Source organism: Condylura cristata, unplaced genomic scaffold (assembly GCF_000260355.1).
Source record: "Condylura cristata isolate star-nosed mole 26May11 unplaced genomic scaffold, ConCri1.0 scaffold00013, whole genome shotgun sequence".
NCBI classification, from domain to species: domain Eukaryota; kingdom Metazoa; phylum Chordata; class Mammalia; order Eulipotyphla; family Talpidae; genus Condylura; species Condylura cristata.
In genome coordinates this window covers 2,824,575-2,838,600 of record NW_004567114.1, presented here as the reverse complement: position 1 = coordinate 2,838,600, position 14,026 = coordinate 2,824,575, and the positions used below count along the sequence as shown (strand labels likewise).

The following is a 14,026-nucleotide window of genomic DNA, read 5'->3' as shown; positions in this document are numbered from 1 at the left end:
GGGAGAGCTCTAGGCATAGGAGACAGCATGTGCAAAGGCCTGAGGTAGAAGGAGCATCATGCTTTGGGAGAACTACAAGGCCATCGTGACAGGGAGGTGACCTGCAGGTGGGAGTCAGCAAGGGGCAGACTCCCAGGCCCAGGAGAGGTGTTTTACCGTCCTCCTAGGAATGACAGGTGATTGAAAACTTTCTAGGTAAGAGACTGGAGCAGAGTGCTACTTACAGTGTAGGGTGAGGTCTGGGCAGCCATGAGCACGGGCGAGCTGGGGCCTGTGCTCGGACCAGACTGCCAGAGAAGGCTGATGGGCAAGGTAAGGCTGGGCTTTTTGAATTCATGAAATAATTACTCTTTCCTTTCATTAAAACAATGTTTTCTTTTTAATATTAAGAAACTCTTACTTGGAAGTAATTTCAAGGAATAAGGATAAGGTACACCATATACCTTTTACTCCTATTGTTAACTTTCCAAGTTAATTTTAATTGCAAAAGCAGTACTTTCTCTTAACAAAAACTTAGCGATGAATGAAATATACAAAATGGCAGTCCCCTCCCTTCTGTCCTCTGTTGCTAATTTGGTGAGTCTGGAGTGCATCCTTCCATGCCTCCTTCCATGCCTCTTTCCAAACTCTGTGCCTGGGGGATTGACCAAGAGTGACTGTCCTGGGGCAAGGAGCTCTGTGGTCTGAGCTGAGGACTCTTTTCCAAGCTGTGCTGGGTTCTATGATGCCTCAAGGGCAGGGAGTGAGATGGGAAAACAACAGGTTGCTGACGGTGGCCTGGGCAGAGCAGGTAAGGAGAGTGGACGCCGTGAGCAGAGGAGCAGAGAGGGTCAGGATGGTCCCCGATTCTAGGGGACTCTGAGGCCTTTCTTCCCCTTCACCCCACGGTCCTCTGGGTGTCTGCATACCCACATCCTGTCAGAGTCGGGGGGCCCAGTCAGGCCCCTACTGATGGAATCACTAAGATGAGGACGATGTGACGGTGTCCATCCTGAGTGTGTGTGTGGGTGAGCCTGCAGGGTTTAGTTTGCTTACTTCAACCCCAAGTGGGCTGGGACACCACCTCCAGTCTGCACATGGGGCCCCTCCGGGAAGGGGGTGCAGGATGGCTGCAGGCTAGCTGGTCCTGCTGGTCACTGAGTGTATGCTGTTTCCTCAGCTCCTTGATCAGCTTGATGGAAACATTCAACGAGAAGGCTGAGCAGCTGGTGGAGATTCTGGAAGCCAAAGCGGATGGGCAGACCCCAGTGTCCATGCAGGACATGCTGACCTGCACCACCATGGACATCCTGGCCAAGGTGATGGGTGGAGGGCGGGGCCCCATGGGCGCCCCAGGGGCAAAGGGCTGTCCCCTTCCTTGCCCTCCTTCCCTCCTTGGGCTGTTCCACGTAACGGCCACTCCTTCTCTGGCCCGGGATTTCATACAATTTATCACCTTAAACATTCAAAACAATCTGGTGTGAGATTAGCGCTCCTAATGCCTCTAGAGATGGGAGCCCAGAGGTGTGGGTACTGGCCCAGGGCCAGTCAGCGGTAAGAGCGAGACTGGCTCTCTGGCCTGCCTGACTTCTGACTCCCAGTCCAAAGTGTCCCCCGGCCCTTCACCCCTTTGGGGATGTGGCTCAGCTTCTCGCCCTGCAGACTCAGAAGCGGCCCACGTCACCCCAAGCCCAGGTGAAGGCAGCTGCACGCAGAGGGAGCACATACAGAGTCCCTGCTGACAGTGCGCAGGAGAGCTGTGCTGGACAGATGCGCAGGGAAGTTTGCAGCTCGGGGGTGCGTCTCGTCAGAGAAGAAAGTCATGAGTTAATGAGTACCTACGACTTGGACTTTTTTTTAAGATTTATTTATTTATGCATACAAGAACTGGGGTGCAGGCCAGAGGTGCAGAGATTGAGAGGCCTCCCCAGAGACAGAGTAGGGGGCGCAGCGGGGAGACGGGAGAGGCTTGCTGCAACCTGTGGGTCACTCTCTGGCTGGAGATTGAACTCGTGCTGCAGGTGATAGCTTCCTAGTGCTGAGACTGACCCCGGCACCCCCAGGGAGCCCTACTGCTTGGGGCTTCCTGGTCACCGCCTCCCATGGGGCTGGAGTTCTCGGCGAGGAAAGGATGCTGGCGCACAGCTTTGCCCCGGCGCCCAGCCTGGGTCTCAGCAGCACAGTGCCGGCTCTGGCCTGGCCCTCCTGCCCTCGGGTTTGACCTGGCCCTCTCTCCCCCAGGCAGCTTTTGGGATGGAGACCAGCATGCTGCTGGGCGCCCAGAAGCCTCTGTCGCGGAAAGTGAAGCTGATCCTGGAGGGCATCTCCGCGTCCCGCAACACCCTGGCCAAGGTACCGCGGCTGCTCCCCTTAGGCTGCTGCTCGCTGGCTGGCGCCTCCTCAGCCGTGTTTTTGCAGAATTCACTGTGTCCTGGCTGCGCCAGGCAGCCTGTGAATCAGCCAGGGCTTGTAGACGTCCGGAGAAGAGGCTTTGTATAGGCCGGGAGCACGTCCCGTGGAGGGCGCTGTGAGGCCGCATCGCGTGGACGCCCCGTGGGGCTGGTCCTCTCTCTCGCCACGTCTTTGTGGTCAGATGGCTGCCCCGCTCCCCTCCCCCATCCTGGGCACCAGGAAGGAAGGGGGGAGGTGGACGCTCAGGTGGGCCGTCCCCTGGGGCATCTGCTCTGAGCTTGCTGCCCCCAGGCCACTCCGCCTTCTCCTCCAGCTTCCAGTTGACCTCACCCCACTGCCTCCGTCCTTCAGGGACTGCTCATTTTTTTTATTTAAGTATATAAATTTATTCTTTTCTTTTAAATTTTATAATAGTTTATTTTTACATCGCTTTGTGCATTTTTCCATCTCAGTTGCAATCCCCTTGGGTTTTCCATCACCAAATTACCTATGTGCCCTCACCACAGTCCAGTGCACTTCTCTCCCCACTGTTTTTCACCCCATCCCGCACTGCACCCCCACAAAATGTCTCTAGTATCTCTATTATCATTATTTTCTCACCTTGTCCTTTATGCTCCTGCTAAGAGTGAAACCATCTGGTATTTTCCCTTTTCTTTCTGGCTTATGTCACTAAGCATGATCCCTTCCAGCTCCACCCATGTTGCTGCAAAAGGCATGAGTTTATCTTTTTGATGGCTGAGTAATATTCCATTGTGTATATGTACCACATCTTTTAATCCGGTGATCCACTTTTGGGCATTTGGGCTGTTTCCATGTCTTTCTTTTTTTTCTTCTTCAAAGATTGATTTATTTATGCATACAGGGCTAGGGTGCAGAGGCAGTGAGAGGACTCCCCAGAGGTAGAGTGGGGAGCGGAACAGGCTGATTGACAAAGCACACTACTGAGAGGAGCAGTGGGGAGACAGGAGAGGTCTGCTGCGCCCTGTGGGCCAGCTCCGGGGCCGGGCTCAAACTCTCGGTGAAGCGGCTGCAGCCAGCTTCAGGGTGCTGCACTTCAACCCGCTGTGCCACCAGGGAGGCCCAGGGACAGCTCTTACTGCCCAGTGCTCTGGGCACCTTCGGGCGTCTGCCCATCATGTCTAGAGCGGCTGCAGGAAGGGGAAGCTGTTGCTGGGCTCAGCCTGCCCTCCTGTTCTGGCTTCCCTGGCTACTTTATATTTTCTAGAACTTTCTCCCAGTCCTCTGACTTCAGCTTGCTGGTGCTGCTGAGTATTTCTAGTCACCTCAGAGTTGGGGAGTGGTGCGGGGAGACGGCCCTGTCCAGGGCCCTCCCTGAGCGCACTTCCCTTCAGTTCATGCCAGGGAAGTGGAAGCAGCTCCGTGAGATCCGGGAGAGCGTGCGCTTTCTGCGCCAGGTCGGCAAGGACTGGGTGCAGCGCCGCCGGGAGGCCCTGAAGCGGGGCGAGGACGTCCCCGCGGACATCCTCACGCAGATCCTCAAAGGTGCGGGGGGCCTCGGGCTGGCGGGCGGGGGTGCCGGGTGGGCTCCGTCTGGAGGAGAGAGGGGTGGGTCCTTCCGTGGGCTGTGGGGAGGGGGACGTGTCGCGGACGTGCCTGCTCCTCATCTTTCAGCTGAAGAGGGGGCCCAGGACGACGAGATTCTGCTGGACAACTTCGTCACCTTCTTCATTGCCGGTTCGTAGCTCCAGCGCTGGCCCAGGGCTCAGAGCTCTGAGGACGTGATGGGAACTGGGTCCCTTAAGCCCCGACATGCAGACCTTTGCAGGCCGTCTGAGTGAGTTCCTCTGTGGGGGGCTAGGATGAGGAAGTCCACTCACCAGATGGTGTGCGTGTTGCAAAGAGTTCCCAGCCCAAACACTCCTGCCGCCCTTAAGGGATCCCACAGTGCTTCTTCCTCCAGGAAGTCCTCAGGGATTGCCCTCACCTCCATTGGCGGCTGTCCCTGGGGCCTGGAGCTCCTTTCTGCCCACACATCTCAGAGTTCTGTTTTATTGGTGGTATTAGATGCGGTGTGGCCTCTAGCTTGGTGAGTCAGGGGTGTGTGGTTTTGTTCACCTGTGTATTTTGGGCAGCCCCGTGCAGTTGGTAGCCATAACGATGGAATGAAACGGGGCAGGGGAGACTGAGGAGCAGAGGGACAGTCCCGAGTCTGGTGGGGCTGGAACGAGATGGCAGGGCCCCGGCGAGCCGGGAGCCGGGAACCAGGGTGAGCTGTGGCTCCCCACCGGCCAGCCCTGTGGCCTAGGCCCCTGCTCCTCCTCCCAGCGCATCCCTGACCTGTGCCGGACGCCCGGACGCTGTGGGGCACTGGGGGTGGGGGGGGCAGGACACCCTCTCTCCTCCCCTCCCCCCCTCTCCTGGGTCCCTGCTGCCCCCACCCTGGGAGCTGCTGGCTGGGAGGTGAAGGCCCGTCTTTCGCCTCCAGACGACCTCCCAGGCATGGCCAGCTGGTCTTGTCACCTGTGCCCACCTGCCCCTTGCCTTTGGCCAGACGAGGTCCTGAGTGACCCGTCCTCTGGGGAGCCACCTGCAGGCACAACATAGGCCCCGGGGGAGGACACCTGCTCGGCCGGGCCCCAGTCATCAGCCCACTGGGCACCTGGGGGGACGCTTTCCTCCCCCTTCGGCTTTGTCTTCTGTCAGTGACACAAGCCTCCCTCGGCAGGAAGCCTCGAGGCTGTTGGAGGGGCTTTTAGCGTGGGCAGGCCGGGTGCACGGGCCAGCGCCACTGTGTCGGCAACGTGGCTGGCACAGGGAGGTGGGAGGGCACAGGCGGCACAGCTGGGCGCCCAGTTAGCAGGGCAGGTGCCAGGGCTGGAGCCCCATGCGCAGCTGCCACCCTCCTCTCCCGCAGGCCACGAGACCTCTGCCAACCACTTGGCATTCACGGTGATGGAGCTGTCCCGCCAGCCAGAGATCCTGGCGAGGTAGGGCGGCGAGAGCGGCGTGGGCGGCTCCCGAGGTGGTAACTAGGTGGCCGTGGAGGCCCTTTCCTAGCGGCCGCCTGCCTCGGCCTCCCACGCTGAGCCCTGCCAGGAGCCCCACTTCTTGCTGCCCCAGGGCCTTTGCACGTGCCGCTCCCTCGAGGGAAGCTCCTTTCCCGGTTTCCTCGTCTGTTTCTAAACTGGAAGCCTCCTCTCCTCTTCCCTTTCCATCTCCTCCCCGCCCCCCTCGTCTGCCTCCTCTTTCCGCCACCCTGCCTCCCCTCCTCTCTCTCTTCCCCTCCCCTCCCTCTTTTCCACACCCTCCGCTTCTCTCCCTCCTCTATCCCTCCCCCGCCTTCCTCGGCTCAGAAGCTGTCTCAGCCTCCTCCAGCCCCGTTGCTCTTTCCCTGGGCCAGGTGGCTTTAAGTCTATTTCAGTCATGACACAGGGGTCCAGGAGGGAGGGACTGGAGTCCTTCCCTCGCCACCATGTGCCCAGTGCCCAGCCAGGAGCTGGCAGTGAGGACTGGACAGACGCCGACTGAAGTGCTGAGGAAGTCCTGCCTCCAGCTGGCGAATCCAGGGGTCACCCTTGGGAGAGACGGCACTCGAGCTTCCTTAGACACACAGGTCCCCTCCAGGGCTGGGGTGCAGGCACAGGCCGAGCTCAGCGTGGGCGGGAGGCCAGAGTTCAGTGTCACTGCACAGCTGGACGGTGCGAAGGCCAGGGGAGACGAAGCTGTTTACGCGGGCCGCGACCCTTCATGACACTTGGAAAGGGTGAGGAGGCAGATAGTAGCAGCAGCAAGGGACCTGCCTGGGGTGCCAAACCCAGGGGGGACCCGCGAACCTTCGACTGCACCATGAGCCTCCCAACATTGCGCCACGCCTGCAACCTCACCCCGAACCGGGTTTTTAATAGGGTGGCAAATCTATGTATCTGCGACCCTCTTGCCATTCCAGCTGCCGCTGCATGTACAGCTCCTTGGCTTTAAGTGCATTTATAGTGTTGTGCAAGCATCACCACCACCCACCCAGAACTGCTACATCGCCCCCTCACTAAGCCCTGTCCCCGCTGCCCTGGCCCAGCTGGCACCCCCGCCTCCACCCCGTCCGCTTGCCATGATGTGACCCTCTGGGGCCCCCCGTCCAGGTGGGATCAACCGCACCTGCTGCTGTCTGAATGCTTCACTCAGAGGCGCAACCTCCAGGTGTGCATGTAGCGGTAGTAGCCATTCCCTCCTTTTCAGGGCTGAGTAATACTCCAGTTGCTGGCTGGCCCCTCTGGCGTATCTGTTCCTGCCCGAGCACACGTGGGTTGCCCCACCAGTCCATTGTTGCAAACAAGGCCACCCCACACGTGGCTGTGCGCTGGCCCCGGCAAGGCCCTCCTTGCATTCTCTGGGGAGTGCCCCCCAGGGACCTCTGGATCTGAGAGTACGTCTGCACTGCCCTCAGGAGGCGCTGCCTCGCGTGACGCACAGGCACTGCACTGCTTTACGCACAGCCCTCCCCTCGATGCTCAGGGCGTCAGTGTCTCCACACTGTCCCCAACACGCATTCTCTTCCATCTGTTGACGCCAGGCTCTGCAGGTGTGAGCTGTACCTCATTCTGACGGGTGCAACCCCAGGTTTGCTCACCCCAATCGCTGCCCTCGTTTCTGTTTCTGGCTGGGAGTGCTGAGCGCCAGGCTGGGACAGGCCCTCGGAGCCGTCATTCTGCAGTGTCATTTATTTCCAGTGGCCAACCCTGGCAGCAGACCCAGGCCCCGGACACGGGCCCCAGCTGGGGTCTTGGCTCGGATGTGGTGGTTCTGGGAGGTGTCAACAGTGGGGGTGTGGTGTGTGGGTGCAGAGCTCAGCCTCGCTCTTCACGCGTCCTTCCATCCCCGTCTCTTAAAATGAGCATGGGGGTTGCTTCTTGGACATGAACTTGTCTTTGACCCGACAGGCTGCAGGCGGAGGTAGACGAGGTCATCGGTTCCAAGAGGCACCTGGACTGCGAGGACCTGGGGAGACTGCAGTACCTGTCTCAGGTGTGGGGGTGGGAGAGAAACTCTGGGCCGAGGGGCAATTCCTGGGGTGAAGCTTGCTGCCTCCGAGGACCGGCTTCTATATAGCGCTCGAACCTCCACCCGTGAGGCTCCCCTGGGAGTGGAGCCGTGTCCCGGGCCTGGGCTGCCGTGGACAGTGAGCAGTGACGTGGGGGCAGCTGGCATGGGCTGCGGGCCTCAGGGCTGCTAGCACTTCCCAGGTGAGCCCAGCAGCCGCGGGAGGCCAGCCCTTCAGCCAGGGGTGCTGTTGGCGGAGCTGGGCCTGGAGGGTGCCAGAAGCCCTGGCTTTGTCGCAGGGAGCCAGGCCAGCGGCCCGAGGAGCAGGCAGGCCACGCAGGAGGCCCTGCTGGGCGTGTGGAGCCTGCGGGAGCCCTGGGTGAGGGAGCCCTGGCCCTGGTCTGGCTCTGCCCCTGTGGCCTCGCACGAGCCCCCTCTCCTCTGGGGCCCCGTTCCGCCTGGTCACACGAGGGGTGGCCTTGAAGGCAGCTGATGTTCCCGGTGCCCGGGATGCACCGGTGGGTGCACGCTCAGCGGCGTGGGCAGGAGCGGCCCCGTGGGTACGGTGCTCCGTGGCGGCTGTCAACGTGTCCTCTCCCTCGTCACCCCTGCAGGTCCTCAAGGAGTCTCTGAGGCTGTACCCACCAGCCTGGGGCACCTTCCGCCTGCTGGAGGAGGAGACCTTGATCGATGGGGTCCGAGTCCCCAGCAACACCCCGCTCCTGGTGTGTGGAGGCCCTGTCTGCCCCGGGGCCCGGGTGCCCTCGGGAGTCCAGGGTCTCGGCTGCGTGTCACTGAGGCCAGGGGTCTTTCCCTCTCCCGTCACACTGTCCAGTGCGAAATTACAGCAGAGATTCTGGGAGGGTGGTGCCCATTACAGCCGAGGATGCTGGGGCTCAGAGAGGTTAGGTCACTTTCCTGAGGTCACACAGCCGCAAGGGGCAGCCTAGTCAGGTCCCCGGGCTCACATCTGACCCCGATTTGTCCTTGTTCCTTCTCTGTGCCCGTGACAGCGCCTCCCCCCGCGGGGTCGATTCCTCTCTTTACCTTCTGTTTCTTGCTCACCTGCTGGTACCTTCGCGCACAGCCTCCTCCCCTAAGCTGCGGCCACCCCAAGCTAGCATGTAGCCACCCACACCGTGTCCCCTGCTGTTCCAGGGTCCGCTCTCAGTCTACAGGAGGCTTTGTGCTCAGGGCACCCAGCCGTCCCTTGTCACTGCTGTGTCAGCAGGGCCCCCTCTGCATCCATTCGGGGTGACGGGCATTGGAGAGCTCAGCTGGCTGCCTGTGCTGTCCACACTTCCTGGGCAGCAGCAAGTTAGTATGTGATGGGCCGCTGAGTGACCGTGGGGCTTAGTCGCAACTCATTCTGACGGCCACGCTGTTCCCAACCCCCCTCCTCCTCCCACCCGTTCTCCCCCCGCACCCCCCTTCTGGCCTTAACGGCTTTGGCGTCTTCTCTACCTTTGTGTTCTGGGGCTTTCTGGCAGCGCTTTAAGACCGTTCACGTGTGGCTCGTGCTGATAAATTTTTTCAGTGTTTGCTTCCCAGCGAGGCTGCTTCCTCCTCCTCGTTTTGAACGTTAGTCTTGCAGGTAGAGAATTCTGAGCTGGAAGTCTCCCCGGGCACTTTGGCTATCTTCTCCCTTCGCACTTTGAACCACTTTGCTACTTCCTGCTGGTCCCCTCGTATGTGTCAGTCCTGGGGTGCTCTTACACGGTACCTTTCTTTTTTTGGGTCCTCTCAGCCATTTTATTGTCATGTGACTTGTTGGGAGTGTGTCTGATACTATCTTGAATGGGATTCTTTGCCCCTCTTGGACCAGAATGTCTGCTTCGTTTCCCAGATCGAGAGGTTTTCAGCAATTGAAAAAAAATAACGAACTCTTCTACGCCCCTCTTTTCTGAGACCCCCATGATACAGATGTTATTTCTCTTTAATGGCCCCAACGGGCTCTCCAGGGTTTTCATATTTATCGTTTTCTGCACCTCTGCACGCGTGTCTCCAGTCTTGTGCTTGGCTGACCTCCCCCTCGCCTCTGTCTGCTGCTGCTGGGGCCCTCTAGCGCGCTTTTAAATTCTGTTCGTGCCCCCGGCTCTGTTACTCCCAACTGTAGCTGTCCCACGTCTTCTTTACCTTTATTTTGTCGCTGCTTCATACCCTCCTTGCTCATCTTGAGTTCTGTATGTCGTCAGCGCTGTTGCCTTGAATCCGCCTTCCGTCCGCCCTGCGGCTCTGAGACTTCTGTCTCCTCATCTTTGGTTTTTACGGTCTGCAGCGGGGATCAACCTTCAGAATGATGCTTCTGCACCTGTTGAAGCCACTGGCGCTGGTCCCGTGAGAGGCAGTAGCTGCCAAGGGAAACCAAAGCACGAGGCACAGAGGCCCGTACGCACGTGTGAGGGCTCTCACTCTGCTGTGGTACCAGCGCTGTGTGGCAGGCACCCATGGGGTCCTGTCTCTGGCCAGCACCTGGGTCTTAGGGCTTTGTGTCTCCTGCGGTCCTGGCACTTCCACCTCTGCTGCCTTTGAGCCCAGCTGCGGGGTGGGCTGGGCCGCAGGCCAGGTGAGCGCCCTCACCAGCCCAGAGCCTTGTCCTGGGGCATTCGCTCCTGTCACTAACTGTTGCTTCAGCTCCAGCTTATGCAAATTCCATTTGTTTTTGGGTTTTGGCCTGGGGTGGTGAGCGCCAGGTGTTTTTAAAATTCTGGCCTCTGTTTTGAGTAGTGGCCTCTCTGGAGGAAACCCAGTGATTGGACCTGTTTTTCTTGGCCCTGTCTGGCTCCTGCTCAGTTGCCAGCTCAGAGCCTTGCCCGGGCCTTGCCCAGGCCTTGCTCAGAGCCTTGCCCAGTGCCAGAGAGGGGCACTGCTCTGCTCCCTCACCGCACCTCCCATGCCCCAGCCCCTTCCTCTGCGTCCTCACACTGGTCTGCCCTCAGTCTGTCCCGGGCCCAATCTCTTCTTACAGGCACAGCCAGATTGGGCCAGGGTCCACCCCGATAACCTCAGTTTAACTTAAATACCCTTTTAAAGCCTCTGCCTCCGAAAACAGTATATGCCGAGGTTAGACCGTCAGCACACGGGTGGGGACACACCAGCCACAACAGGCCCCTTGTTATCTTTATGACAGAGAGCATGTGCTTCAGCCCCAGCTCTGGGCCGCTTCCCAGGGCTCTGCCAGCTTTCCCCAGGCAGCAAAGCTTCAGCGACTTGTTTGCTTATCTGTTTGTTTCCCCCGCACCTCTAGGCCTTATGACCCTCTTTCCTGAATGCCCTCACATCTGGCAGGCTGAGTCTCCACCCAGATGTGTAAACCCATGCTGCTGGCCGGCTGGGTCCCTGAGGCCAGCTGTCCCCTACCCCTACCCCGTGGCAGCCTTATAAGGTGGGCACAGTGGAAACTCACGGCTATTGAGACACGCCAACAGGACACACTAGGTGTGGCATGTACCTGGCAAATGCCTCTGGCACACACTAGGTGACCCGGATGACTCAGAGCCCTCCCCGCCTTGCCTTCCCATCCACTCTTCAGAGCTCAGCTTCAGGCCTTCTTCCCCCCACCCCCAGGCGGCCCTGCTCCACACCCAGAGCCTCGGGGCCAGAGCCAGCTCAGAGGGCCACTGAGTGCAGGGCAAGCGGGGCAGGAGAGGCCCGGGGCCTGGAAAAGTGGCCCCGTCAGGTAGCATGGGGTGTAGGTGAAAGGCTACTGGGCGCCAGGTCAGACTGAGCTGAATCTGTTTGGTCGCTAATTTTCCAGGGGACCTCAAGCAAGTCATAAACCTCTTCTGAGCCTCAGTTTCCTCATTTATAAAATTGGGGTCACTGTAGCTCCCAGGGCTGGGGTAACCAGCCTGTCCCCTTTCTTCCTCTTGGAGATCAATGAGACCCCCGGCCCCGGGCCAGGTGGGTGGTGGGTGAGGAGATGGGGGTGGGGTAGAGCAGAGGTGGACGCAGAAGTTCGGGCACTGCCCTGTCCGAGTGACCCCAGGGAGCCACGGGGTGGAGGTGGGCGGGGGTGCAACAGGACCAGTTTTTGGAACCAGAGCCTAGCAGACCATCTGCCCGACAGTTTAGCACCTATGTGATGGGGCGGATGGACACGTACTTTGAGGACCCGCTGACTTTCAATCCTGATCGTTTTGGCCCGAAAGCACCCAAGTAAGTTCCTCTTTGAGCCGTCCGAAGTGGGGTCCCTGGGGCCAGGGCAGGGCTCAGAGGCCTCTGGTCTAAGCTGCCTGCACCCGTGGAGTCCACAGTGATGTGGTTGTGATTCCCTGCTCTGCCCCCCTTCTACCGTGGAGGAAATCGCAGCCCAGAGACGTTAGGTGACTTGTCCAGAGGGGCACAGCCAGCAGCGGCACTGTCCTAAGCCCCCACTCACAGCCGGACCCTGGACCCGAGGCTGCCGGTCCTGACAAGTGGCGGTTCCCACCTGGGAATCGGGAGTAGCAATGGCGCCCCCTTGAGGTGGCTGCGGGAGTGGCGCCTGGGTGCGGGGGGCCGGGAGGGAAACAGGCTCAGAGCAGCCATGGCCAGGCCCAGCTCTGCCAGCCGCGAGTGTGACTAGGATCTTGGGTAAGTGGCTTTGTCTTCTGAACCCCAGTCTCCCCATCGGTGAAGCTCCTCCCGCAGGGCCACAGGAGTGAGATGAGAGAGGCTGACCCCAAGCTCTGCAGAGCGGGGATGCAGTGTGGTGGCTGCCTTGGCGCTCACCCCCGGCCCCCATGCCTTTCCCCTGCAGGCCGAGGTTCACCTACTTCCCCTTCTCTCTGGGCCACCGCTCCTGCATCGGGCAGCAGTTTGCTCAGGTAGGAGGCCAGCCCTCGAGGGGGCTGACGGCTGTGTGGCCCCGGCGGGAAGCCGCCCGGGCCTGCTTGGGGCTGGAGCTGGGGCTCTGGCTGGCCACTGGTGTGTGCATCCTCCCTGACTCCTCTTTCCTCTGGCTCTCCGTACCCCCTCGCCCCCCTCCACCCCCCCGACGTGCACAGATGGAGGTGAAGGTGGTCATGGCCAAGCTGCTGCAGAGGCTGGAGTTCCGGCTGGTGCCCGGGCAGCGCTACGGGCTGCAGGAGCAGGCCACGCTCAAGCCCCTGGACCCCGTGCTGTGCACCCTGCAACCCCGGGGCTGGCAGCCCGCGCCCCCGCCCCCACCCTGCTGAGGGGCCCAGGGTAGCTCTGGACTCCTGGGCAGGGCCGCACCCTCCTGCCCCACGACCCCTGCCCCTGCCCTCCGTGCCGGCTCCCAGCGGGCCCTCTGCTCCCTCCGCGGCCAGCTCTACCCACTCCCTGGACTGACGCGCCCCACTTCTTCCAGCTGCCGCCCAGATGTGCTGTCCCCTCATGCACACGCTTCTTCGCACAGGCCGCCGCTTCTGCTGAGACACCCTAACTCTTGCTAAAGTTCTTCACCCCCTAAGTCCTCCTCAGGCTTCACTTCCTGCAGGAAGCCACCCGCTCCCCGGCTGGGCCAGGGCCTGTCCCTCGGTCACCTGTGCTACCTCTCACACCACTGACCACACCGTATCGTGAGTGTCCTTCGACGGGCCCCACCCGCCAGGCCGTGCCGCCGCGTGTTGGGCTCTGCGCGTGACCGTCTCTGAGCCCCCGCCCGTGCCGCCCATGGGCTCAGGGTCGATGCTCAATAAATACGTGTTGACTGCATGATGCCAGCCCCGGCCCTGGCCCTGTGTGCTCCTCTGTAAGGTGGGGGTGGGGGAGGCACGTACACAGGCCGCCCCCGGGACGGCGCACAGGAGGGGTGTCAGAGCGTCCGTGGAAGCCCCGACCCGCCCCTGCTCCCGGGTGGGCTTGGAGACCTGGTTTGAGCCGGGTGGGCACCTGGGACCCTCGGGGTCTAGCCCACTCTCAACAAGGGTGCCACCGGCTCCCGGGTGGCCCCACAGAGCCAGCCCCCCGGCCTCTCCTGGGGGCGACTGGGCAGAGCTGAGCCCTGGACTCTTGGCCATGTGCCCGGTATGCCCTGCACCTGTGGGTGCCTGCTGCCCCCAGGCCAGCTCCCTGGGTGAGGCTGACCCTCATGGTGGTGGTGGGAGAAGCTGACTTCCTCTTCTGGGCTGGGGCCAGCCAAGGAGCGGCGCTCAGGCTGGGCCATGTGGTCAGTATGCCCAAACAGGCCCTGCCTGGACGTCCCCCCGGGCAGAGAGTGGCCCTCCCTGGCCTGCCCCTTCTGTGCCTCTTGTGGTCCTCACCACAGGCTTGACCACAGCTTGAGGGAGCGACCCACAGAGCAGGCGGGGAAACCGAGGCTTGGGGGAGGAAGCGGCTTGTGCAGTGAGCCGGTGGGCTGTCCTGGGGCACACGGGGCAGGGTCCCCAGACTTGGGACCCCTCTGTCGGGCAGACTCCTTGCAGAGTGAGGGTCCTCCTGTCCCCAGCTGCTGGCCAACCCGAGCCCTTATCAAGCTGGACGTCATTTCCAGTTCCTCGCCCGGGGTTCCCAGAACGCCCGGGGACCCCGAGAACTGGCTCAGAGCCCATAGGACCTGCCCTATGTGTGCTGCTTATCGCCCCCACTGCAGCAGAAGTGGGTCCATCACCGGCCGGGGTCAGATCCCCACTCGCCTCAGTTTCCTCAAGGTGAAGTGGGATGTCGATGGCGCCTTCCGCATCGGGTTGAAACG

The 14,026-nt window shown here is 60.9% G+C and overlaps 1 protein-coding gene across 5 annotated transcripts in view; it reads left to right on the top strand.

The window, feature by feature from the left end:
• The window catches only part of LOC101626562 (cholesterol 24-hydroxylase), a 29,442-nt gene extending 16,399 nt beyond the window's left edge, over positions 1–13,043 (top strand). The window contains exons 6-15 of one of the 5 annotated variants that reach the window (XM_012724456.1): positions 1,160–1,298; positions 2,221–2,331; positions 3,744–3,894; positions 4,024–4,086; positions 5,267–5,339; positions 7,287–7,371; positions 8,001–8,111; positions 11,456–11,544; positions 12,128–12,194; positions 12,830–13,043. In XM_012724456.1, coding sequence (XP_012579910.1) covers positions 1,160–1,298; positions 2,221–2,331; positions 3,744–3,894; positions 4,024–4,086; positions 5,267–5,339; positions 7,287–7,371; positions 8,001–8,111; positions 11,456–11,544; positions 12,128–12,194; positions 12,830–12,976 — 1,036 coding nt within the window. In that variant the 3' untranslated portion in view covers positions 12,977–13,043. Of the gene's footprint in view, positions 1–1,159; positions 1,299–2,220; positions 2,332–3,743; positions 3,895–4,023; positions 4,087–5,266; positions 5,340–7,286; positions 7,372–8,000; positions 8,112–11,455; positions 11,545–12,127; positions 12,195–12,374 lie in introns of all 5 variants that reach the window. The other 4 variants (XM_012724457.1, XM_012724459.1, XM_012724458.1 and 1 more) reach the window with 4 other exon arrangements.
• The last annotated feature ends 983 nt before the right edge of the window (positions 13,044–14,026 follow it).